At 42.8% G+C, this 27,611-nt stretch overlaps 1 protein-coding gene across 1 annotated transcript in view; it reads left to right on the forward strand.

The window, feature by feature from the left end:
- slc1a2b (solute carrier family 1 member 2b) overlaps positions 1–27,611 on the forward strand; it is a 202,220-nt gene that overhangs the window by 158,379 nt on the left and 16,230 nt on the right. Inside the window, exons 4-8 of the mRNA XM_051923611.1 lie at positions 4,173–4,423; positions 4,831–5,002; positions 10,943–11,069; positions 15,962–16,195; positions 22,047–22,241. Of these exons, the coding sequence (XP_051779571.1) occupies positions 4,173–4,423; positions 4,831–5,002; positions 10,943–11,069; positions 15,962–16,195; positions 22,047–22,241 (979 nt within the window). The remainder of the gene's footprint in view (positions 1–4,172; positions 4,424–4,830; positions 5,003–10,942; positions 11,070–15,961; positions 16,196–22,046; positions 22,242–27,611) is intronic.

A 27,611-nucleotide genomic window follows, 5' to 3' on the forward strand; every position in this document is an offset into this window, starting at 1 on the left:
TCGTGAGGTGGGCACTGTACCAGTGCATGCTGCCCAACTTGACTTGTAGTACCATGCCACCTTCTGGTTTAGGTCATTGTTACACATTTATTGATAGCACCAGAACATCCTTAAGTTTAGGATGTCATCTCTTACACCTCACTACCGCTATACTGCTGGACGACAGAACGTTGCAATTATGAATCTAAGGTCTGACCTCCGTGAAGCCTTAAGTAGAACATTCCAGTTCTTCATACTAATCAACAATGACACTCCAATCCGGTGCAAGAAACAGATTGTGAATTTCTTCCGGGCCTCCATCAGGCCTTTCTACTGGAAGCGTTCTGATATTTTAGGAGGCACGGGGACCTTTTCATCTTGCCAGGATTTACACAAAAAAAATGACAATACTAAAGCATGCACAGCCAGCCTTGGGGGGATTGCAAACCATAGGCACATTTGGGCGGCACGACTTGCCTCCTTGATGGCATTGCTCAGATGATGCACTCATCAAATGAGGACCCTCCAGCATCTATCCGGCTGTGTTGTGAGGGAAGCATAAAACAAGCTGACTTGTGTTGGCTTTAGGGTGTCACCGAGTCATCCTGAAACAATGGCTGCAGATTTAGTGTCACTTGAGTTAGTGGAACAGAAAAACAAGAAGTTTAATGTTTACCACTCACTGGGGCCTGAGTAGTGGGACCCCTACATTAATACTGCCAAAGGTGTTCTGTTGGATTCAGATCAGGCAACAGAGAAGGCCAACTGAAGACCACTGAACTCATTGTCATGTTCATGAAACCAGTTTGCTTTTTGACATGGTGCATGTAGTCTTTAGAAGATGGCTCAATAGTGGCCATCAAGGGATGCAAATGGTCAGCAGCAATACTCAAGTAGGGTGAGGCATTCAAGTGATGATAGACTGGTATTAATGGGCTCAAAGTGTGCCCAGGAAACATTCCCCATACCATTACACCACCACCACCACCACCACCAGTCTGGACTGTTGACACCAATGCAGGTTGGGTGCATGGATTCAAATTCTGACCATTCCATCTGTGTGCCTCAGCAGATATCGAGAGCCTTCATCAGACCAGAGTACGTTTTTCTAGTCTTCAATAGTCCAGTTTTGGTGAGCCCATAACACAGCCTTGACTGACACCAGTGGAATCTGACGTGGTCTTCTGCTGTTGTAGCCCATCTGCCTCAAGATTTGATGTGTTCTGAGGTGCTTTTCTGCTCACTACAGTTGGTTACCTGAGCTCCTGTAGCTTTTCTTTTTGCTCAAACCAGTCTGGCCATTCTTCTCTGACCTCTGTCATCAACAAGGTGCTTTTATCACAGCTCTGCCTCTCAATGGTTGTTCTTTTGTTTTTGCACATCATTCTGAGTAAACTCAGCAGACCTTTGGCTGTGAAAATCCCAGAAAATCAGCATTACAGAAACACTCAAACCAGCCAATGCTGGCACAATCAACCAGGCCCTGGCCCAAATCACTGGGAGCACATTTGTTCCCCATTCTGGTCTTTGATGTGAACATTAACTGAACCTCCAGACCTCATTCTTGGTCTTCTCCGACCAAATTCTGACATCTCTTATCAGGTGCCCTAGACATCAGATTTTTATCTCTGAACCAATTTTATAGTGATTGACCGTCTTAACCTGTAGATAGATAGATAGATAGATAGATAGATAGATAGATAGATAGATAGATAGATAGATAGATAGATAGATAGATAGATAGATAGATAATAATTCATTACATTTATATAGCGCTTTTCTCAGTACTCAAAGCGCTATCCACACAGGGAGGAACCGAGAAGCGAACCCACAACCTTCCACAGTCTCCTTACTGCAAAGCAGCAGCACTACCACTGCACCACCTGTGAGGACAAAGAAGTGAAAGGCACTATATAATAGATAGATAGATAGATAGATAGATAGATAGATAGATAGATAGATAGATAGATAGATAGATAGATAGATAGATAGATAGATAGATAGATAGATAGATAGAGTGAAAGGCACTATATAATAGATAGATAGATAGATAGATAGATAGATAGATAGATAGATAGATAGATAGATAGATAGATAGATAGATAGATAGATAGATAGATAGATAGAGTGAAAGGCACTATATAATAGATAGATAGATAGATAGATAGATAGATAGATAGATAGATAGATAGATAGATAGATAGATAGATAGATAGATAGATAGATAGATAGATAGATAGAATAAAAGGCACTATATGATAGATAGATAGATAGATAGATAGATAGATAGATAGATAGATAGATAGATAGATAGATAGATAGATAGATAGATAGATAGATAGAATAAAAGGCACTATATGATAGATAGATAGATAGATAGATAGATAGATAGATAGATAGATAGATAGATAGATAGATAGATAGATAGATAGATAGATAGATAGATAGAGTGAAAGGCACTATATAATAGATAGATAGATAGATAGATAGATAGATAGATAGATAGATAGATAGATAGATAGATAGATAGATAGAGTGAAAGGCACTATATAATAGATAGATAGATAGATAGATAGATAGATAGATAGATAGATAGATAGATAGATAGATAGATAGATAGATAGAGTGAAAGGCACTATATAATAGATAGATAGATAGATAGATAGATAGATAGATAGATAGATAGATAGATAGATAGATAGATAGATAGATAGATAGATAGAATAAAAGGCACTATATGATAGATAGATAGATAGATAGATAGATAGATAGATAGATAGATAGATAGATAGATAGATAGATAGATAGATAGATAGATAGATAGATAGATAGAATAAAAGGCACTATATGATAGATAGATAGATAGATAGATAGATAGATAGATAGATAGATAGATAGATAGATAGATAGATAGATAGATAGATAGATAGATAGATAGATAGAGTAAAAGGCACCATATGATAGATAGATAGATAGATAGATAGATAGATAGATAGATAGATAGATAGATAGATAGATAGATAGATAGATAGATAGATAGATAGAGTAAAAGGCACTATATGAAAGATAGATAGATAGATATGTGAAAGGCACTATGTAATAGATAGATAGATAGATAGATAGATAGATAGATAGATAGATAGATAGATAGATAGATAGATAGATAGATAGATAGATATGTGAAAAGCACTATATAACATAGATAGATAGATAGATATGTGAAAGGCACTATATAACATAGATAGATAGATAGATAGATAGATAGATAGATAGATAGATAGATAGATAGATAGATAGATAGATAGATAGATAGATAGATAGATAGATAGATAGATAGATATGTGAAAGGCACTATATAACATAGATAGATAGATAGATAGATAGATAGATAGATAGATAGATAGATAGATAGATAGATAGATAGATAGATATGTGAAAGGCACTATATAACATAGATAGATAGATAGATATGTGAAAGGCACTATATAACATAGATAGATAGATAGATAGATAGATAGATAGATAGATAGATAGATAGATAGATAGATAGATAGATAGATAGATAGATAGATATGTGAAAGGCACTATATAACATAGATAGATAGATAGATAGATAGATAGATAGATAGATAGATAGATAGATAGATAGATAGATAGATAGATAGATAGATAGATAGATATGTGAAAGGCACTATATAACATAGACAGATAGATAGATAGATAGATAGATAGATAGATAGATAGATAGATAGATAGATAGATAGATAGATAGATAGATAGATAGATAGATAGATAGATAGATAGATAGATAGATAGATAGATAGATAGATAGATAGATAGATAGATAGATAGAAACTGAACAAAAGGGCTGAGAGAAAGTGAAAAGGTAAAATTTCTGTCATCAAGTCCAGAGCTCAGCATTGAAGTTATTTACAGGATCCTCCTGTCCTTTTGAGAGTCACGTCACCGTATGGCACAGCAGCCGAGCAGATGGACCTTAGCTAGGCCTTGTGGTCCATGGAGATGTGATGTGTCACAGTGCCGTGTCAGTGTTCTGGTATGACCTCTCAAATTAGACGGTGACGCTCTCTGCCTTTTTTATTTCACTCAGACGTGCAGCGAGGGCCGAGATGTCCGCAGGCTTCTCATTTTCTCCCAGGCTGGTGCTGAGTTGTCCTTTCTTATCCCTGCAGGTCTGGCGGGCTTGGATGCCAAAGCAAGCGGCCGATTGGGAACTCGAGCCATGGTGTACTACATGTCGACTACGATCGTCGCTGCTGTCCTGGGGGTCATCCTCGTACTGCTTATCCACCCGGGGAACCCTAAACTGAAGGCGCGGCTTGGCGAAGGAAACAAAAATGACGAAGTGTCCAGCTTGGATGCTTTTTTCGACCTCATTAGGAATCTCTTCCCCGAGAATCTTGTGCAGGCCTGTTTCCAGCAGGTGAGTCCTACGACCGTCGCTTGATTCCATGCACTGAAGTGTTCTTCACGTAAACGTTCAGAGTGTGTTAATGTGAAGTAGTCAGCTCCATTGTCTTTAGCGGCACTTCTCTTCATCACTGACGGCTTTTCACTCTTCCTAATTGTTTAACTCTAATCTCAAATTCAAAGCAGGAATTTTCTGGAAGGATGTATGGCAGTAGAGAAACACCAGCAGACATCATGCCTACCAGTCCTCAGTTCATCTGAGCTTAGTCTGGTGTTTAGTTGAACAGTTAGATGAATTTCTTTATGTTATTGTGTGAAGATGCACACTGAGGGGGGATGCAGTGTATTAAATTAACAGAAGTCTCTAGATACGCGTCCTCAAATATTAAATAACCAAACTGTCTTTGTGCCCGTGTTCAGATTCAGACCGTCACCAAGAAAGTCCAAGTGTTCCCTGACGTCCCCGAGCCAACTGACCAAGGCAATTCCACCGTTGACGACTTCCTAGAAGTGGTGAATGCCACCGTTGCGCCGGAGCCCATGTATGTCACCAAGAAGGGACTCGAATTCAAAGGAGGAATGAACGTCCTGGGTATGTGTTGTGAATTAACATCAACCTGTGCTCTGCTCTGAAGGACTTTAACGATCACACTTTCTTTAGGTTTGAGACAGAATGCAATGTTTGAAATCAGAAGTAAGTCATTAACATCTAATGGCTGGTAGACCATCCATCCATCTTCATAACCTGCTGGTCACAGAGCAGCCAGAGCCTCTCCTGGTGACCATGGGGTGCAAGGAAGGAATAACACCAGGACTGGCACAGGGCAAACACACACACTCATGAGTTCATCAAGAACACGGGGATACAGTTGAAAATTCATGAAGGGTAAATTTCATACAAATGTTAAAGAATGTTAAAGAACCACAGACACTTGGAATAAGGAGACCAAGTAGTGTGGTGGGCAGGAGGACTTTAGGGACTTTCAAAACTTGACTTGATGTTAGTTTGGAAGAATGAAGTGGATAGAGCTGGCGAGCTTTATGGGGGCTGAATGGCCTGTTCTCATCCACACTGTTCTAATGTTCTCATCTCATCTCATTTTCAAACCTCCTTCATCCAATTCAGGTTCTTAGGGGGCTAAAAGCCGATCCAAGCAGCAAACGCAAGGCACAAAACAGTCCATTACAGGGTGGGCTCACATACACCAGCCAATTGACACTTGACACTTCATAAGCTGAGTAGATTTTCAGTGCTGTGAAAAAGTATTTGCCCCCTTCCTGATTTTTTTTTTTTTTTTTTGCATGTTTGTCACACTTCAATGTTTCAGATCGTCCAACAAATTTAAATATTAGACAAAGGTAACCCAAATAAACACAAAATGCAGTTTTTAAGTGATGATTTTATTTATTAAGGAAAAAAAAAACTATCCAAACCTACATGGCCCTATGTGAAAAAGTAATTGCCCCCCTTGTTAAATCATGTGTTTAGTCACATGTTTTGGAAAGCTGAGTTCAATGTCACTAAGCCAATGTCCTTGTGTTGTAACCTTGTCGTGGTGGAGAGGCTTGCATGCTTCAAAGACCCTAAGAGCTATGCTGGGAGGAGCCTTGGCTCCTAGTAGGTCCAACCTTACCAGATTGGTCTTAGGTGAGTAGCCAGACGAAAGACAGCACACTGGTCCTCCAGGTTGGGGGTTGGGCGTGGCGCTAACAACACCACCCTGTAAAATAGTTACTGTTACAGAAACTACAATGAGCAAATCCATCGACAGCAGGCCCATAACAGTTCTCCACCACTATGGCAGTATGACTACCCCTGATGAAAGCCGAAAGGAAGTCTGGGATGCAATGTGGGGACTGCTTGAGCCAAAGACCAAGATCCGCCTGGGAGCATGGAATGTCCGAACCATGTTTGAGACCTCCAAGACAGCACAAGTCCTCAATGAAATGATGAGATACCACATGGACATCCTGGGGATTAGTGTCACTGGTCACTGGAAGGGCTCCAAACGCCAAGCTCTACAAGATGGATCCATCATTCTCCACTCAGGCCATGAAAGCACCCATACACATGGAGTAGCCATCATAATCTCCAAAAAGAAAGCTAAAACCCTGCTGGAGTGGGAACCAGTAAGTGAAAGGCTGATCAGAGTGCGCCTCAACTCCAAGTTCTGCAAATTCACCATCTTGCAGTGCTATGAACCTACAAATGAGGTGGAGGAAGAGGCCAAAGAGAACTGGTATGAACAGCTCCAAATGGTAGTCTCTATGGTACCCCAACACGACATACTCTTGATAACTGGCGATATGAATGCCAAAGTGGAAACCGACAATTCCAACTATGAGAGGGCAATGGGGAAACATGGGTATGGCACTAGAAACAACAATGGCAAACGCCTTGTTGATTTCTGTATGAACAACAACCTTGTTATCGGTGGAACTATTTTTCCACACAAGAACATCCATAAGCTCACCTGATGGAAGAACTACCAACCAGATTGACCACTTTATAATCAATGGAAAGTGGCGCATGTCATTACAAGACGTGAGAGCATATCGAGGTGCAGATGCCTACAGTGATCACTACCTGCTCGTTGCCACCATCAAGCTCAAGCTGAAGAAGTCGACCCCACAAGGCCAATGGCAGAAGGCGTTAGATATTGTAAAGCTCCATTATCCAAAGGAAAATAAGGAATTCGTGCTGGAACTGAGGAACCATTTTAGCTACCCTTGCAACAGAAGAGCCCTCTGTAAATCACAAATGGAACATCATTAAAAACATATACTTTGAAACAGTAGAAAAAGTCTTAGGCTATAAACAGAGAGGAGTCAAAGAATGGATATCCGCTAAGACATGGCAGAAAATTGAGGAGAGAAAACAGATAAAAGCAAAGCTATTGAGTCTTAAGTCCCAACGACTCATTGAAAAAGCCAAGCTGTCCTATAAAAACAAGGACAAAGAAGTGAAGAGGAGTGCAAGGAGAAATAAGAGGACCTTTACAGAAAGCCTGGCAAAGGAAGCAGAGAAGGCCGCAGCCTTGGGGAATCTGGGATCTGTATATAGGATCACCAAACGTCTCTGTGGAAATCACACAAACCCACATTAGGGATAAGAACGGCAATATTTGCTCATCAGAGCGAGAACAAGCAGCCAGATGGGTACAGCATTTCCAGGAAGTGCTCAATCACCCTGAGCCAGAACGACCTGCCAACATCACAACAACAGACTACATCCTGGATATCAACATCAATCCCTCTGACCTTTCCGAGGTTAAAACTGCCATTCTATCACTAAAGAGTGGCAAGGCATGTGGCCTGGATGCAATGCATGCGGAAATGCTGAAGGCCGATATTTTAACATCAACTAAAGTCCTTACCGATCTCTTCCAAAACATCTGGAACAGCGATACCATCCCTGAAGACTGGTCTAAGGGCCTCATTGTCAAAATCCCAAAGAAAGGTGTCATCAAAAACTGTGACAACTGGAGAGGAATCAGCCTTCTGTCCATCCCAAGCAAAGTGCTCTGAAGAGTCCTCCTTAACAGAATGGAGCCAGCTATTGTCTCTAAGCTAAGACAAGAACAGGCAGGCTTTAGGAAAAGAAGAGGATGCATAGACCAGATCTTTGCACTGCGAAACATCCTAGAGCAGTGTTTAGAATGGAACACACCCCTGTACATCAACTTTGTTGATTTCAAGAAAGCATTTGATAGTGTCCTTCGTAACACTCTTTGGAAGATACTCCAGTACTACGGAATCCCAAATAAGATAATTACAATCATAAAAATCTTCTATGAAAAATTTGAGTGTAGTGTCCTTATGGGCAACACTCTCACTGAATGGTTACCTGTACAGTCCGGAGTGAGACCAGGGGTCATCATCTCTCCCATCCTCTTCCTACTTGCAATAGACTGGATCACAACCAATACAATAGCAGACAAACCCAGAGGCATCCAATGGACCCTGTCCTCTCAATTGGAAGACCTGGACTTTGCCGACGACGTTGCTCTCCTTTCAACAAACCACTCCAACATGCAATCGAAAACTGACAGGTTTCATAAATATGCCAGACAGGCCGGACTTAACATCAACACCTCCAAAACCCAAGTGATGTGCATAAACTCCATCCCCACAGCACCCATCCAGGCAAATGGAGCACCACTCGAGTTTGTGGAGGACTTTACCTACCTTGGCAGCCTTATCAGCAAGGATAGCGCTGTCCATAAAGACATTTGAGCAAGGCTGGGAAAGGCTCAGGGGACCTTTTCCCAACTCCGTTCTATCTGGAGGTCTAAACAATACAGCCTAAAAACAAAGATACTCCTGTACAACAGCAACGTGAAGTCTGTCCTCCTGTATGGTTCAGAGTGTTGGCGTGTGGTCAGTACAGACATGAGGAGACTTGAGGTCTTCCACAACAGATGTCTCAGACGAATCTGCCAGATCTTTTGGCCCAACAAAATATCAAACCAACAATTATACAAGAAAACAAACAGTCAATGCATCACCAAGGACATTACATTAAGATGCTTAAGATGGCTTGGACATGTGTTAAGGATGGAGCAACACCGCATCCCAAGAGTTGCCTTAAGATGGACACCACCTGGAAAAAGAAAAACTGGAAGACCCAAAAACACCTGGCGTAGAACGGTGGTACAAGAGCTTCAAAAGATGAACCTGTCATGGGGAGAAGGACCGCAGGTGATTGTAGGGAGCTCATTGAAGCCTTATGTCCCACAAGGGTTGAAGAGGACTGAAGAAGCCACAGCCAGGCCTGTTGAATCGAGAGATCACTTAAATAGATCCTGTCAGACAAAGTGAAGGAGGCCAAAAGATCCCAAAAAGGAAGAAAGAAATTCAGGAAAAAATGAGAAACAAAGTAATTGACATCCATCAGCCTGGAAAAGGTCACAAAGCCATTTCTAAAGCTTTGGGACTCCAGCTAACCACGGTGAGAGCCATTATCCACAAAGGGAGAAAACTTGGAACAGTGGTGAACCTTCCCAGGAGTTGCCAACCTACAAAAATCACCCTAAGAGTTCGGTGACGACTCATCCAAGAGATCACAAAAGAACCCCAGAAGAACATCTAAAGAACCGTAGGACTCCCTTGCCTCAGTTAAGATCAGTCAGTGTTCACGACTCAGCCATAAGAAAGAGACAGGGCACAAATGGCATGCATGGCAGAGTTCCAAGGCGAAAAGCACTGCTGACCAAAAAGAACATAAAGGCTCGTCTCACTTTTGACAAAAAACATCTTGATGATCCCCAAGACCTTTGGGAAAATATTCTGTGGACTGACGTAACAAAAGTTGAACTTTTCGGGAGGTGTGCATCCTGTTAACATCTAGCATAAAAGTCACACAGCATTTCAGAAAAAGAACATCATACCGACAGTCAAACATAATGGTGGTGCTAGTGTGATGGTCTATGGCTTCTTTGCTGCTTCAGGACGTGGACGACTTGCTGTGATTGATGGAATCAATCAATAAAAAAATTCTGAAGGAGAACGTCCAGCCATCAGTTTGTGACCTCAAGATGAAGCGAACTTGGGTTCTGCAGCAGGACAATGATCATCCAAAGCACACCAGCAAAACAAAATGAAGCTTTTGGAGTGGCCTGGTCAATGTTCGGACTTGAATCCAATTGAGATGCTGTGGCATGACCTTAAAAAAGCGATCCATGCTCGGAAAAACCCTCCAATGTGGCATGAATTAAAACAATTCTGCAAAGAAGAGTAGGCCGAAAGCCCTCCACAGCGATGTGAAACACCCATTGCCAGTTATCGCCTATGGTTAATTGCAGTTGTTGCTGCTAAGGGCGGCACAACCAGTTATTAGGTTTAGGGGGCAATTACTTTTTCACATAGGGCCATGTAGGTTTGGATAGTTTTTTTTTTGTTTCCCTAATAAATAAAATGATCACTTAAAAACTGCATTTTGTGTTTACTTGGGTTGTCTTTGTCTAATATTTGAATTTGTTGGAAGATCTGAAAAGTGTGACAACAATGCAAAAAAAGAAGAAATCGGGAAGGGGGCAAATACTTTGTCACAGCACTCTATTACAGAGGTCTGTCGTTTCAGTTAAGGGCTGACATTTGACAAACATATTCAAGTCAGACGGAGAAGCAGCCGTCACATTGTGTCTCACGTGGTTACTTTACCTCAGCTTCTCAAAGCTGCTTGACCCAAATCAGGGACACGGGGAGCCTGAGCCTGTCCTGGCAGCATGAAGCTCAAGGCAGGAGCCAATCTTAGACGGGCCTTCTGCCTAAACTATAACTTCAAAAGGAATTGCTTTAACATTATGCGGTTTGTCATTCTGATTTCAGAAACATTTTCAATAGAAATATTTAGTTAATTCTGCTCTATCAAGGGTTATTTTGTCTCCCACTGCTAATAAAATTACCTCTCTCTTCTCGTTCACTTCCTGAAGGAGTCTGACGTTCATAATCTGCGTATAAGAGCAGAGTCCAGACACAAGATATCGTTTTTGTGAGGTGTGCTCATGTTGCACGTCTTTGTTGTCTACAGGCTTGATTGGGTTCTTCATCGCTTTTGGAATTGCAATGGGAAAGATGGGAGAGCAGGCCCGGCTAATGTTGGAGTTCTTCAATATTCTCAATGAAATCGTCATGAAGCTGGTCACCATGATCATGTGGTCAGTATTCTCTTCTTTTTGTCTTTATCATAATGCTGTTTATGCTGTGCTGTTAAGGGTTCCGACCATCAGCAGCCCTGAAAGTGCTATAGCAATACGATTAAATTCACCCTTAGTGAGAGTGCAGAGTGGGCTTTTGTGATTTTGGGTGGTCCCTGGAAACAACTCACATCCCATCATGGTTTCAAGTCATGTGTAAAGATGCTGGGCACACCCAGCTGCTCAGTAAGTGGCCTGCCATGGCTCAAAGAAGAAGCCTCCGTGACTTTAATAGTGGGCACGGTTGGCAGGAGACACCTCGGCTTGGAGACAGTTAAGGTGGTGGTGCAAAAATCCTTAATGAAAAACAATGATATGTGGCACACCTGTCATCCTTGACTTTACTCTCCACAGATGAATGGAATCATTGAGAGGCTGGCAGCATGCACTGTGTCATAGAAAAGACAAAGAGTAGCAAAAAGGTTTGGGGGACCCTCTCGTATACTTGAACCCAGGGCTGCAAAATGGTAAATTGATTACACAATTGTGTACAGATTGGAGTCCAAAAACAGAACGGACTCGGCTGAGGTAAAGTATGACGGTTTTAAAGAAAGGCTGAGGAAGTAATGTCATAGGGGCCCAGGACTGAAAGTAACGTCATCAGGTGACAATATATATAGGGGGCCAGAATCAGAAGTGAGATCATCAGGGCCGAAACTAGAAGTGATGTCATCAGGGCTGGAACCGGAAGTGACGTTGTCATGGCCGGAAACTGGAAGTGATGTCATCAGGCCTGAAACCAGAAGTGACGTCAAGAGGGCCGGAACCGGAAGTGACATCGTCATGGCCGTGAACTGGAAATGATGTCATCAGGCCTGAAACCAGAAGTGATGTCATCAGGGCTGGGACCGGAAGTGATGTCGTCATGGCCGGAAACTGGAAGTGATGTCAATGGGGCAAGAACTGGAAGTGATGTCACTGGGCCTGAAACCAGAAGTGACATCATCAGGGCTGGAAACCCAGATTTGATGTCATCAGGCCAGAGACAGAAGTGATGTTGTGAAGGCTGGAAACTGGAAGTGATGTCATTGGCCTGGAAACTGAAGGCATGTTGTTGGGCCCGGAAATGGAAATCACGTCATCAGAGCAAGAGCCAGAAGTGACGTCGTCAGGGCCAGGCAGAATTTCCCGTAACTGGTCTGCAGTGGAAAGAGAGAAAGTATTAGCACACTCTGGCACCTCATGGTCTGACGTGGAATTACCTTCATTCGAGACCTTCAACTTCTTCCCATGTGCACGTGTGTGACAACTGATATTACATTGCTGCACCCACCAACATGACAAACCACCTAGATTGGGACCCAAGTTCAGTGGGTAACACCTCAGCATCACACTGGAACACTGTGAGGTTATTTTATGGTGGCTGGAGTGCCAGTCCTGACACCAACCCCCAAGTCTACCCTGTTAGGTTGACAGAGGTAAGTTCCCCCTGTAATCTGGATTCAGAGTAAGGTCATACCCAGGACGAAGCAATTGCAGGTTAAGGGCCCAACAGAGTAGACTCACTTCTGGCATTTTGTGGGATTCAAACTGGCACCTTTCTGATTGGCTGCACAGATCTTTAGCCTCAGAGCCACCACTCTGCCATGTAATCGTTGAGATGCATGTCAAAAAAAAATCAACAGGCCATAATGCCAATTTGATATTTTCTAGTGGCTCTGTTAAGGTGTGTGGCATGGTGTGGGTTCACTGAGGATGACACAAAGGTCGACTCATATGAAGAGTAACACAGATGTTAATTCAATGGATGTGCCTCCAGAAACGCAACTTGAGCTCCTTCAAACAAACAGCAATACGCATTTAGAAGACCCCACTGGGACCGACCTCTTATCTTTAGTCAAATCAGAAACTGAACCTACTTCTTCATCAAAAGCTTTAAAACACACTGGTGAGGCCTCATCTGGAGTCCAGTGTGCAGTTTTGGTCTCCAGGCTACAAAAAGGACGTAGCAGCACAAGAGAAGGTCCAGAGAAGATCAACTAGGCTGATTCAGGAGCTACAGGGGATGAGTTATGAGGAAAGATTAAAAGAGCTGAGCCTTAAGGAGATGAAGAGGAGACCTGACTGAAGGGTTTAAAATGATGAAGGGAATTAGTGCAGTGGATCGAGACGGTGACTTTAAAATGAGTTCATCAAGAACACGAGGACACAGTTGGAAACTCAAGGGGAAATTTCAAACAAACGTTAGAAAGTTTTTCTTCACACAGAGAACGACAGACACTTGGAATAAGCGACCAAGTAGTGTGGTGGACAGGAGGACAATAGGGACCTTTAAAACTCAACTTGATGTTTTTTAGAAGAATTAGTGGACAGGACTTGTGAGCTTTGAATGCTGAATGTTGAATGCATTGAATGATGAAGGTTGAATGGCCTGTTCTCATCCAGATTATCCTAATGTTTTAAAAAAACGGCTATCCCACCTCAGCGCAGGGTCCATTGCCTGACACACATGTTTCCACTTGGAACGGCTAAGAGTGTCTTCAAGGGTGATGTCGGCGCACTTCATGTCGTCCTTAATTTGATCCAATCACGATGTTTCAGTAGGCCTTATGGTCACCGACTATGTGTGGGCAAAGTCAGTCCTGGAGGGCCGCAGTGGCTGCAGGTTTTTGTTCCAACCCAGTTGCTTAATTAAAAAACAATCCTTGTCAATAATTACATTTCTGGCTTGTTGGTGCTTTAAGTCTGCTATGTCAGGTCATTCAAATATCCTGGATTTTCTTCCCCTTTCTAAAGATGTCATGTAAATGATTTGAAGTCTAAAACAGATGAGTAAATCTCAGTGCTTCACTTTCCTTCCAACTACAGTCATATGAAAAAGTTTGGGAACCCCTCTTAATTCTTTGGATTTTTGTTCCTCATTGGCTGAGCTTTCAAAGTAGCAACTTCCTTTTAATATCTGACATGCCTTATGGAGACAGTAGGATTTCAGCAGTGACATTAAGTTTATTGGATTAACAGAAAATATGCAATATGCATCATCACAAAATTAGACAGGTGCATAAATGTGGGCACCGCAACAGAGATATGACATCAATACTTAGTTGAGCCTCCTTTTGTAAATCTAACAGCCTCTAGACACTGTCCTCCTGTAGCCTCTGATGAGTGTCTGATTCTGGATGGAGGTATTGTTCACCATTCTTCATACAAAATCTCTCCAGTTCAGTTCAATTTGATGGACAGCCTGCTTCAAATCATCCCATAGATTTTCAAGTCAGGGGACTGTGATGGCCATTCCAGAACATTGTACTTCTCCCTCTGCATGAATGCCTTTGTAGATTTCAAACTGTGTTTTGGGTCATGGTCTTGCTGGAATATCCAACCCCTGCGTAACTTCAACTCTGTGACTGATGCTTGAACATTATCCTGAAGAATTTGTTGATATTGGGTTGAATTCATCCAACCCTCGACTTTAACAAGGGCTCCAGTCCCTGAACTAGCCACACAGCCCCACAGCATGATGGAACCTCCACCAAATGTGACAGTAGGTAGCAGGTGTTTCTCTTGGAATGCGGTGTTCTTCTTCAACCAAGCGCTGAAAACTTTTTGTGATCACCAAATAACTCAATTTTTGTCTCATCAGTCCAAAGCACTTTGTTCCAAAATGAATCTGGCTTGTCTAAATGAGCATTGGCATACAACAAGCGACTCTGTTTGTGGCGTGAGTGCAGAAAGGGCTTCTCTCTCATCACCCTGCCATACAGATGTTTGAATTGTAGAACGATGTACAAATACACCATCTGCAGCAAGATGTTCCTGCAGGTCTGTGGAGGTGATCTGTAGGTTGTCTGTCACCATTCTCACAATCTTGCCCATATGCCGCTCCTGTATTTTCTTGGTCTGCCAGACCTGCTGGTTTAACAGCAACTGTGCCTGTGGCCTTCCATTTCCTGATTCCATTCCTTACAGTTGAAACTGACAGTTGAAACCTCTGAGATGGCTTTTTGTAGCCTTCCCCTAAACTGGGAGACTCAACAATCTTTGTTTTCAGATCTTTTGAGAGTTGCTTTGAGGATCCCATGCTGTTACTCTTCAGAGGAGAGTCAAAGGGAAGGAAGCCCAACTTGTAATTGACCACCTTAAATCCCTTTATATCTCATGATGGGACACACCTGTCTATGAAGTTCAAGGCGTAACGAGCTCATCACACCAAGTGATCAGCATTGAGCAGTGACAGGCATTCAAATCAGCACAATGACAAGGGGACCCACATTTCTGCACAGCCAGTTTTTCACATTTGATTTAATTTCATACAACTAAATTCTGCATCACTCTAAATCTTTGTTCGGAAAACACCGCAGTACTCAGATGTTCCTAGGAAATGAAAGACATACCACTGTTATCTTTATTGTTGAAAGGAGAGTCGATTATTATGCAGGCTGATAGGGGGTCACAAACTTTTTCCTATATATATATATTATATATATATATATATATATATATATATAGAGAGAGAGAGAGAGAGAGAGAGACAAGGTGTTATATTTTCATTTCACCTCAACAATTTCAATTATATTGTTAATTCCATGACACAAAATCCAAATGAAAATCCACTTTAATTCCAGATTGTAATGTGATGAAGCAGAACAAGCATAGAGGGGGATGAATACTTTTGCAAGGCCTTATTCCTCATTCTATTTTATCTATTTTTATTTTATGTAAACTGTTGTCCTTTGATATGTTTTGTATTTCAAGTGCTTTTATGGTGTAAAGTTGCTTGAACGTTTGTTGTGTAAACGGGCACAACAATACAATCCTTGCTCAAATTCTGAACCTGAAATTCTCCCCTGTATGGGACAATTAACGCTGCAAACTCTTAATGGCGTTTTCCTTTGTTTGTTTTTAATGTTCAGGTACTCTCCCCTGGGTATCGCCTGCTTGATCTGTGGTAAGATCATTGCAATCAAAGACTTGGAAGTCGTGGCCCGCCAGCTGGGAATGTATATGGTCACCGTGATCATCGGCCTTATAATCCACGGAGCCATCTTCCTGCCATTGCTCTACTTTGTGATCGTGCGGAAGAACCCGTTCTCATTCTTCGGGGGAATCTTCCAGGCTTGGATTACCGCCTTGGGCACAGCCTCCAGGTACGTCACAGCTTCACAATGACATCTTATCCCATCCGTATGCTTTACTGTTCTTTCTTATCTGTCCAGCTGGCATTTCAAGCAATGTACACATCGATGTCGGCTTCTCCTTCATGTAAACTGACTCCAGTACCCTTTTGAGAATGTAGGCTAATAACCTGACATCTGAAGTGAAATATGGTGCAGTGGTCAGTGCTGCAGCCTCACAGCTCCAGAATTCTGGGTTCAAAGCCTCGCCCCCATCCTAAATAGGCTTCAACTGTCAGAGCATTTAAAACTGACTCCAGGAAACAGGTCTTTATGTTAAGAGATGTAGGGATTGGGAACAAACTACTAAGATATGGAGATGAAGAAGAAAACTTAAGATCTGTTAGGGAGAATCTGGGTGAGATTTGGGGACATCTTAGCGATTAGCTAAACAAATGGGTGGCAAATGGACTGAATGGTCTCCTCTCGTTGGTTCTTCTCCATCTTCCTAACCTGTGTATGTGGGGCAGGCTCATGGGGCAGCAGGAGACAATCCAGGCAAGCAGAGGGTACAATGGCAGCAACACTCCTTGGACAAGGTGTCAGTCCATCAACTGGCAAACACACACACACACACACACACACAGATTATGGAAGAAAAGGATGCTCTTCTATCTGACAGGCAATCAAATAGACCAGGCAGGAGGAAGCTTGTCCTTTGTGCACATTTCATGAAAAAGAAGATCCCTACAGTTAACGGATGAATAGGAAGGATTCTTCAAATAAAGACAGTGAGTCTGGTTTATGTTTTTATGTATAAGAATTCCCACACCTCTATTTTTATTTTTATTTGTGAAGCTGGAATGGAAAATTTGGCCAGTCGAGTCTCTGTGCAGCCCAAATTGATCCTGGCTTAATAAGTGGGTCTTCAGAGAGTCGGATTCATACCCACTCATATCTCGCCTATCAGATTTGCATGTCTCAGTTATACAATACAAAAGAATTCATCTTATTGGCTACAAAAAGTAAGGCACCTTGATAAGACTTCACTGATTTGTTGATCTGCAAAAATCACATGCTGTACACTTTATCTCCTTTATTCTAATTGGTTAAAGTACAATCCCCCTTACAGGACCCTCAAACCTTCATGCAGGCGTAGCTGGCAGCCTTTCCCAGCAAACATGCACATAGTGGCCCCCTGTGGGTAGACCACGGGCAGTGCGGGCTTAGAAAAGCCCAACTGAATACCACATTGGCCCAAAATGGGGGTCTGTTACAAGGGGATCCCCCTAATGGCCCAAACTGGGCTAATGGCTGGCAGCACAAGTTCAGTAAGTCCCTTATGGGCCCAGTGATGGTTTGGTAAGGCTGCCCGGTGCAGTCACCACCCCAAAGTCTCCCACTATTTAATGTTGTCACAGAGTAAGTAACACAGCCTCGCCGTACGGGGGCCAGGGTTCACATCCTGAGTCCTCCCTACATGGAGTTTGCACGTTTTATCCATGTCAATGATGGTGTCCTCTGATTTTCTCCCACAGTCCAAAATCATTCAGGTTAGGTGGGCCGGTGGCGCTATGCGAGTGTGTTCACCCTGTGATGGGCTGCTGCCTTGTTCAGGGATTAATAATAATAATAATTCTTTGCATTTATATAGCGCTTTTCTCACTTGTTCCTGCCAGCACCCATCACTGGCGAGGATAGGTGCCAGGTGCCGGACCACCCAACTCTGCATAAGCAGGTATAGAAAATGGAATAACTGGACTTTATTCAGGTCTGTGACCAAATCTGGGCTCCCTGTCTGTTTGCCCACACTGGGCAAGTGTTCTGGGGCCAGTTGTTGCCCCCATTGTGAGCTGGCTTCATAGGGCCAATATGTGTGCCCAAACTGGGCCAATGTCAGTTTCTTTGCTGGATTGTCAGACTGACGTCTGCTTGTTTTTCCAGAGCTGTTTGAAGCTCTTGGTCCTTTCTCAGTCTTACAGCTGTAGCCCTTCTCCTAGGCAAGGCTCTTTTCAGATTTCTTAAACATTTAACTGATTAGCTCACACACACGCACAGGCCAATTTACCAACATCAATTCAGTTAAGTTTAATCTGGTGAGGTTTAGTACGTTTCGTACACATGTTTAAACACGGACAGAGTGGTAGTGCAGAGTTGTCATTCCTGCCTCACTCACAGGCCTAGGTTCCTCATAAAGTCTTCATGTTCTCCCCGTTGTGGAGCATGACCCGGACACAGACAGGCGGACACCAATGGTTCAAACAACAACACACATTTATTGTACATACATACAAATAAAGTGCCACACATCCCCAAAACTCCCCCAAAGTTCAGGCCTTTCACTGATGCCTCTCTCTCTTCAGGCCACCTCCTTTCCTCTCCTCCCGAGCTCCATCCTTCTCCACTCCCGACTCAAGCCAACGAACGGAAGGAGGTGGCCCTTTTTCTAATCACCCAGATGTGCTCCAGGTGCCTCCCGATTCACCTCCGCCGGCACTCCCCAGTGTGGCAGAAGTACCGGCCGCGTACCTGGAAGCACTCTGGGTGTCCCTGGTCGTCTTCCCTCCAGCACTTCTTGGTGTGGCGGAAGTGCTGAGGACTAGGGCTCTCCAGGCATTGGGGCACCCCCTGGCGGTGATCACGGGCCCCTATTGGGTTGAGTTTCCAAGCTCAGTTCCCGTGGTCCCCAAAGCCACCAGGGCAGTCGCCCCCTCGTGGTCTGGAGGAGGCGTAATCCCTCCTCCGCTCCTTCCGGGCATCCCGGCTGGGTGCCACCCCCAGCCGCTTGCCACACCGTGTATTCACTGATTGACTGATATCAGGGAGTGCCAGTGAGTTTACTCACTTCAGAACATCGTCGTCAGTTCCTTTATTACTCTATTGTGAAGAAGAGTGACTCCCCGTGCATAATTCTTTTATCTGCTTTAATCTGCCTTTTTAGTTTTTGGAGTAATTATTTTTAATTGTGCATTTGCATGGCACACCTCAGAACATGTGACATCACAGTGTAAAAGGAGAACAGGACAAAGAGAATGTTTTGGGGCACCTGGAGGCCAACCCCATATAAAGATAGATAGATAGATAGATAGATAGATAGATAGATAGATAGATAGATAGATAGATAGATAGATAGATAGATAGATAGATAGATAGATAGATAGATAGAATTTGGTATAGTAGGCAGGATTAGATAGATAGATAGATAGATAGATAGATAGATAGATAGATAGATAGATAGATAGATAGATAGATAGATAGATAGATAGATAGATAGATAGATAGATAGATAGATAGATAGATAGATAGATAGATAGATAGATAGAATTTGGTATAGTAGGCAGGAATAGATAGATAGATAGATAGATAGATAGATAGATAGATAGATAGATAGATAGATAGATAGATAGATAGATAGATAGATAGATAGAATTTGGTATAGTAGGCAGGAATAGATAGATAGATAGATAGATAGATAGATAGATAGATAGATAGATAGATAGATAGATAGATAGATAGATAGATAGATAGATAGATAGATAGATAGATAGATAGATAGATAGATAGATAGATAGATAGATAGAATTTGGTATAGTAGGCAGGATTAGATAGATAGATAGATAGATAGATAGATAGATAGATAGATAGATAGATAGATAGATAGATAGATAGATAGATAGATAGATAGATAGATAGATAGATAGATAGATAGATAGATAGATAGATAGATACTTTATTAATCCCATGGGGAAATTCACAATACATATATTTAAAATATAAACATTGAAGTGGGACGGCACATAAGGGGGCAGCAGTTCCTACAAATAAAATGGGGCACAACCATTAAAGGATTTAAAAACAAATACAAGGATCTTAAAATGGAGTCGAAAACGAACTGGAAGCCAGTGACGGGAAGCCAAAATTGGGGTAACATGCTCATGCTTGGTTGTACCAGTTAAAAATCGAGCAGCGGCATTTTGCACCAGCTGTAGGCGAGGAATGGAGGTCTGGCTAAGTCCAAAAAGAAGTGCATTGCACTAATCTAGACGAGACGTTATAAAAGCAGGTATCACTGTTTCAAGGCTGTGTTTAGACAAAACAGGCTTGCTGGGCCCTTTTATAGTCCACCCAGAAGTGCTCCAGGTGGTTGACTGGCGAGTTCCAGCTACACTTCTGGGTGTGGCGAATACGCTGCCCGTACAGGCTCAGGAATCCCATCTGCAGCACCCCCTGGTGGCGCCTGCAGGACCCAACAGGGCTGCATCCAACTCCAATTCCCCATGGAGCCCATGGAGCCCTGCAGGAAACCGAGGCACCTCTCCAACCCAGAGGTGGCGGCCATCTAGCGTCCAGGGGAGGTATTGCACTGTCCATGGGTGCTCCCCCTGAACGTAGTGTATAATGAAGGGCCGTCCCGGCCCGGGCATGGACCCTGGCTGTCCTCCACAATATCTCTCTCTATATCTATATCTACTGTATATATATGTATCTATATTTATATCTATATATTGTGATATATGGCCGGCAGCTTATCCCAGCCAATACCCCCAAGCTGCCAGATGGAGCCCTCCCTGCAACATGGAGGTCCCCCGAATTCCAGCAGGGCATCATGGACCTTGGAGTTTTAATTCACAGCCCCGCTGGATACCATGGGGGCTGCCAGGGGACGCCGCAGGGAAGAACAGGGAGTGGTACTTTCCGAATATGCCGGAAGTACTTCCCAGTCACAGAAGCGGAAGTAATGATATACTTCTGGGCTGAAGAAAAGAAGAGTTTTGATCTGACCCGGAAGTGGTAAGAAGTCACGTGGACTGAGGGACAGAAACACTTCTGGGTCAAGGAGTTTAAAAGGACTGTGGGAGATCCCAGCAGTGAGCCGAGTTGGGAGGAAGGGTGACTGAGCTGCTGGGAGTGGAGGATTGTGATTATTGTGATTGAGTATTGAGGTATTATTGGAGTATTGTGGAGTGGAGGTGCTTTGTGCACATTGTTATTATAATAAATTTAAATATTGGACTTTTACCTGGTGTCAGAACGTGTTGTCTGAGAGTTCAAGGGGATGACAGCGCCCCCTATCTGTCACATTATATATATATAAGATAACGTTGACTTGAAAAGTACCAAACCTATCCTTCCAACGAGTGAGAGTGTGTGCCCTGTAATGGACTGGCATCCCATCTAGGGTCGGTCCCAGCCCTGTGAGGGAGCTATTCCAGAGTTCCACAACCAAGAAGGAATTCCTGTAGCTCCTCATAAATTTGAGGTTTGATAATCAGATGGAGTCCCAATTCCATAACCCTGGCATATGTTTTCTCAAGGATGTTGAAGAGTCTGGATATGCAGATCTGTCAAACTGTCCACTATAAACAGTAATAAAACACTAAGGTTGGTGTGTCCCGTCCCTCTGAGCAATCTGATTGGTCAGTTTAGCTTTGGTGATGCAATGAAAGAGGGAATGCGAGTGTGAGATGCACAAGGAGAAGTAAAGGTGCACGCTGGGAGAGTCGCCTTCAAAGTTTGAAAGTACTAAACTGGAGAGGAGTGTGAGAAAAGTGCCTCAAAAATAATGACAGGGTCTAATAAGCAGGTATTATGGGAATGCGGTCAAGAGACGGAGTGCCAGTGAAGAAAAGTTCACCTTCACACGGATACAGAGGAAAGGCACTGAAGGTACACGTAGGGCAAGAGATCACAACTATCTATAATCGACAGATGCGGTGGGTAGTTTTAATAATAAAAGAACTCAAATCATTGATGTCAGTCTCAGTTCAAAAGTATTGCCAGGGAATCGGGACTCAAACATCTTTTTGCTCAAATCTTACAAATGCAAGAAAATGGAGTCCTTGTAAAACAAAATTTGTCTTATTCTTCTTTTTTTGTTTTGCAGCGCAGGGACCCTTCCTGTGACATTCCGATGTTTGGAGGAAAACTTGGGAATTGATAAACGAGTCACCAGATTTGTGCTCCCGGTTGGTGCCACCATCAACATGGATGGCACGGCCCTTTATGAGGCTGTTGCCGCCATCTTCATCGCACAGATGAATGGAATCCAGTTAGACGGGGGACAAATTGTGACAGTCAGGTAGGTTCTCACTTTAATTATAAGGAATTCACTATCTGGATGTTATAACTTTAGAGATTGATGTGCATGATATGTAATTATTTCCAGCTGTAGTCATAGATACAGTAATTGAAGATGGAAACAGACTTGATAAAATGAAACATTAGTTCTTATAATATTTAAATTGTAGCCAGATATTTCCTAGATGTCTTTTCCATATCGGATTCACAGATATTTGTGTGAAAACTTTGATTGAAATGTTACAAAATTGATATAAATTGTGATCAACAATAACCCCAATAATAAACCCAACATTAAATGAAAGTTTCGTATTTTGATCCCTGCACAGGAGTCTTCTTTCCTAAGCCTCCCTTGATCTTCTTTCGTCGACCACCTAACCTAAACTTGTTCTCCGTAGCTCACTTCACAAAGGAGAGTCGCATTCCTCACCAGGCACTGTAACAGGAGCCACTGTGTCATGTGCACATATGTCTCCAACAACACCCTTGTACCTGGCCCTTCTTCTTCTTCTTCCTCTTCCTCTTCATCTTTTCCCACTTCTATCTTCTGACCAGCCATCTCCAAACAGCCCAATCCTGCACCTCCTCCCCAGTCATAACCTTTCTTCTTTTTCTTTATCCATCCACCTCCATTTTGACCTCACTCACTTTCTCTTCCCCTGGACTTCCACTCCCATCATTCTCTTGCCACATCTTCATTGTCTCTCCTGATCAAATGTCAGTGCCACTTCAACCTACTCTCCTGTACTTTTCTTAGATTTCTCTCCCACTTTTGCTGTACCTCCAATTGTTTCATTTCTCATTCTGTCCTTTTTTTGTAGCTCCACACATCCACCTCCACATTCTCATTTCTACCACATCCAACTTCCTCTCTTGTGCTCTCTTGACTGCCTATGCCTCAGCTCCATCCATCATGGCTAGTCTTTAAAAACCTGACCATTAACATTTCCTTTAATTCTTCGATTATATAACATTCCTGATACCTTCTTCCGATTGTTCCATCCACACTGATCCTAGATACTTAAACGTCTCCACTCATTTCAAGAGCTCCCCCTGCAGGCTAACTTCTGAATCCTGGTCATCATTAAACCTCAGATGTTCTTTCGTCTTCATATTTATCTTCAACCCTCTGTCTTCCAAAGCCCTTCTCCAGTCTTCCAACTTCCACTTTGCTGGGGCTACACAACACAATGTCATCAGCACAAAGCCTGCACAAGAGGGATTGGCCTTTGATCACCTGAGTCAACACAAGCCATCACCTAATGAAAAAGAGTTCAGGACTTCAAGAAGATACCTGATGCAGACCAACTCTAACTGGGATCTTGTCTGTTACCCCAACACTGCTTTTAACCCGAGTTCTCACTCCCCCATACATGTCTTGGACAATCTTCACAAACTCCTCTGGTCCTCTGCACCTCCAGACCTCCTTGATGTGTCACTCCATCATAAGCCTTCTCCAAATCAATGACCACCATATGCAAACCTTTCTGTGTTTCTTGATGTTTCTTGATGCTTCAGTTGTTCCTCTCCCTGACATAAAGCCAAACTGCTCCTCTCCTATGGTGGTCTCTACCCTACACCTTCTCTCTAAAACCCTTTCCCAGATTTTCCCAGGTGTGACATCAGCTTTATCCCCCTTTAGTTTCCACAATCCTGAATATCACCCTTCTCCTTATAAATGGGTCCAATCCCACTGTTCCTCCACTCCACTCCTCTGCTTTTCTCTCCTCTTCATAGATCTTCCACATTTGATCCCTCAGCACATCTACTCCCTCTTCTCCTAAACTCCCATATCTGATCTGTTAAACTGAAAATTAAATAACAGGCCTCTTGGCAGTCTAAAAATCTGATTGGCTGCGTTTCTTGTCGGAAGTGTCCAGCCATCCAATGAGGTGACATAGGGAGACACCGTTTCAGAGAAGATGTTCGAGCTGTTTAGATCAAAGACCTCACAGAGCGTTCACATCCTTTCATCACAGCCACATTGATCTCTCGGTTTGTGTTCATCCACAGGACTTCAAAGACACTTTTCAAAGAAAATCAGAAGCTGCTCATCCAGGGCACACTCATTCCTCCAGATCTTAATGGCCGACTAACTTTTTAATCTCTCCAGTCATCTGCTCTAATGGCACCTTTTTCTCACCTCCTCTCACCTTTCCTCCTTTCTTCTGCCTGGAGTTGTTCCTTTCCATCTTTTTTTACCTGCTATTTCCTTTACAGCTGCACACCTGATGAAGGCCAAAACATCCTTTTCAGCATGGAAATAACCATTGACCTTTTTCTCTTTAAATGTATATTCTGATAACAGTAAATGGATTCAGTTTAGGAAACGTGATATGACGTCTTCAGCCCTGGACATTTAAGACAAAATGTGGCAGCTTCATTTCTTGCCTCTAGCTTGATGTGTGACCCTGAGATGGTCTCTTCCAGGCCTGGGCTGCAAATATGAAGAACTGCACTTTTTTGCTTAGAACTGCTTACTTTGTGCTGTAAATATCTCGGGCTCCTACAAACCATGGATTCTAGCACTTCAATTGGTTGTGCATTAGCAACTAAGCAAGGTTCTCTTTCCTTGGCGGTTTCATTTTGCCAACAACAACAACAGCATTTATTTCTATAGCACATTTTCATACAAAAAGTAGCTTTACATAATGAAGAAAAGAAAAATAAAAGACAAAATAAGAAATGAAAATAAGACAACATTAATTAACATAGAAAAGAGTAAGGTCCGATGGCCAGGGGGGACAGAAAAAAAAAAAAAAAAACTCCAGATGGTTGGAGAAAAAAATAAAATTTGCAGGGGTACCAGGCCAGGAGACCACCCAGTCCCCTCTGGGCATTCTGCCTAACATAAATAAATAGTGTACTTGCCTCCGTTGTCTATCAGTGGCTAAGTGAGTTTCTCTTTCCTCTGAGGTTTCGTTTTGCCGATGTGCTCACCTCTGTCGTTTATCATTAACTAAGCGAGGTTCTCTCTCCTCGGAGGTTTTGTTTTGCGGATGTTCTCACCTCTGTTGTCTATCAGCGGCTAAGCGAGTTTCTCTCTCCTCGGAGGTTTGGTTTTGCGGATGTTCTCACCTCTGTTGTCTATCAGCGGCTAAGCAAGTTTCTCTCTCCTCGGAGGTTTGGTTTTGCTGATGTGCTCGCCTTCATCGTTTATCAGCAGCTAAGTGAGGTTCTCTTTCCTTAGAGGTTTCGTTTTGCCGATGTGCTCGCCTGCATCGTTTATCATTGACTAGATAGATAGATAGTGTGGTGGGTGGCCGGCTAAATATTCCGGTCCTCACCCCCAGGCCGCCAGGAGGAGCTCTCACGACAACATGGCCGTTCCCCGAATTCCAGCAGGGCCTCATGGACTTTGTAGTTTATATACACAGCCCTGCTGGGTACCATGGGGACCACCAGGAGTCGCTGTAAGGGGGCTGTTGGACTGTTACGTGCCCTATAACCCGGAAGTGCGTCAGGATCATATGACAAGAAGAAACGACGTGCTTCCGGGTTGAAGAAAGGAGCTTTTTATCCGACCCGGAAGTGTTCATGATCACATGGACAAAAGAGAGAAACGCTTCCGGGTCATGAACTATATAAAGGACTCTGGGAAACCAGTACAGTGAGCTGAGCTGGGAGGAAGGGTGGCGAAGTGTCTGGGAGTGTGGAGGATTGATTATTGTGATTATTGAGAGAATTGATTAATTTATGAGTATTGTGGAGTGGAGGGTGCTTTGTGCACGTTATTGTTCAAACTAAAATAATATTTGGACTTTTACCTGGTGTTTGGCGTATTGTCCGAGGGTTCAAGAGGACGACAGCGACCTCAAACTGTCACAATAGATAGATAGATAGATAGATAGATAGATAGATAGATAGATAGATAGATAGATAGATAGATAGATAGATAGATAGATAGATAGATAGATAGATAGATAGATAGATAAATAGATACTTTATTAATCCCAAGGGGAAATTCACACACTCCAGCAGCAGCATACTGATAATAACAATATTAAATTAAAGAGTGATAACAATGCAGGTATACAGACAGACAATAACTTTGAATAATGTTAACGTTTACCCCCCCGGGTGGAATTGAAGAGTCGCATAGTGTGGGGGAGGAATGATCTCCTCAGTCTGTCAGTGGAGCAGGACGGTGACAGGTTCTCTCTCCTCTGAGATTTCGTTTTGCCGATGTGCTCACCTCTGTCGTTTATCATTGACTAAGCGAGTTTCTCTCTCCTCGGAGGTTTTGTGTTACCGATGTGCTCGCCTCCATCGTTTATCAGCGACTGAGTTTCTCTCTCCTCGGAGGTTTTGCTGATGTGCTCGCCTCCATCGTTTCTCAGCAGCTAAATAATGTTCTCTTTCCTCAGAGGTTTTGTTTTGTGGATGTTCTCACCTCCGTTGTGTATTAGCAGCTAAGCGAGTTTCTCTCTCCTCAGAGGTTTCGTTTTGCCGATGTGCTCGCCTCGCTTGTGTATCAGCGGCTAAGTGAGTTTATCTTTTGTCGGTGGTTTCACTTTGGCGACAGAGTCAATTTATTTGAGCTTCATTGCTGTAGCCTCACACTTCCTGGCCAGACAGACAGACACACACACACACTTCTACGCGTAGACATTTATATATAAGATAATAATAATAATAAAAATAATAATGATGATAAATGTCAGAATGCTGGTCTTCCTTCTGGTATAATGTGGTCAGCATCTTGAATCCTTGACAAGCGACAAAGCATGAACAACAGAGTGCCAATGCACTTTAAGCAGATCTTCTTCACAGATCTCACAGAAACAATAAGGTGTGAGCAGTAGGGGGCACCACTGAGCTCCCAAACCCCAGCCACACAAGACTCAACACAACTTCAGGTTCAATAAATGGATTTTTAATCCAGCCAGCTGCATTAATACAATAAATAAAGCCAAAAATAATTACAAACCCAATGCCTTGTCTTATCTCCTTCTGTCCTCTAAGTCAGTGATTGTTAATCTTTTTATAGTCATGGACCCCTTTAAGGATCTGATGAAAGCTTTGGCCCCCCTTCCCCAGAAATATTCCCATAAACACAACTTTGCATGCAATGAATATAATGTACTTTATTTATCGAGATGTAATTGTCACATACATACAGTTAGGTCCATAAATATTTGGACAGAGACCACTTTTTTCTCATTTTGGTTCTGTACATCACCACAATGAATTTTAAATGAAACAACTCCGATGCAGTTGAAGTACAGACTTTCAGCTTTAATTCAGTGGGGAGAACAAAACGATTGCATAAAAATGTGAGGCAACTAAAGCATTTTTTTAACACAATCCCTTCATTTCAGGGACTCAAAAGTAATTGGACAATTGACTCAAAGGCTATTTCATGGGCAGG

Source organism: Erpetoichthys calabaricus, chromosome 2, assembly GCF_900747795.2.
Source record: "Erpetoichthys calabaricus chromosome 2, fErpCal1.3, whole genome shotgun sequence".
NCBI classification, from domain to species: Eukaryota; Metazoa; Chordata; class Cladistia; order Polypteriformes; family Polypteridae; genus Erpetoichthys; species Erpetoichthys calabaricus.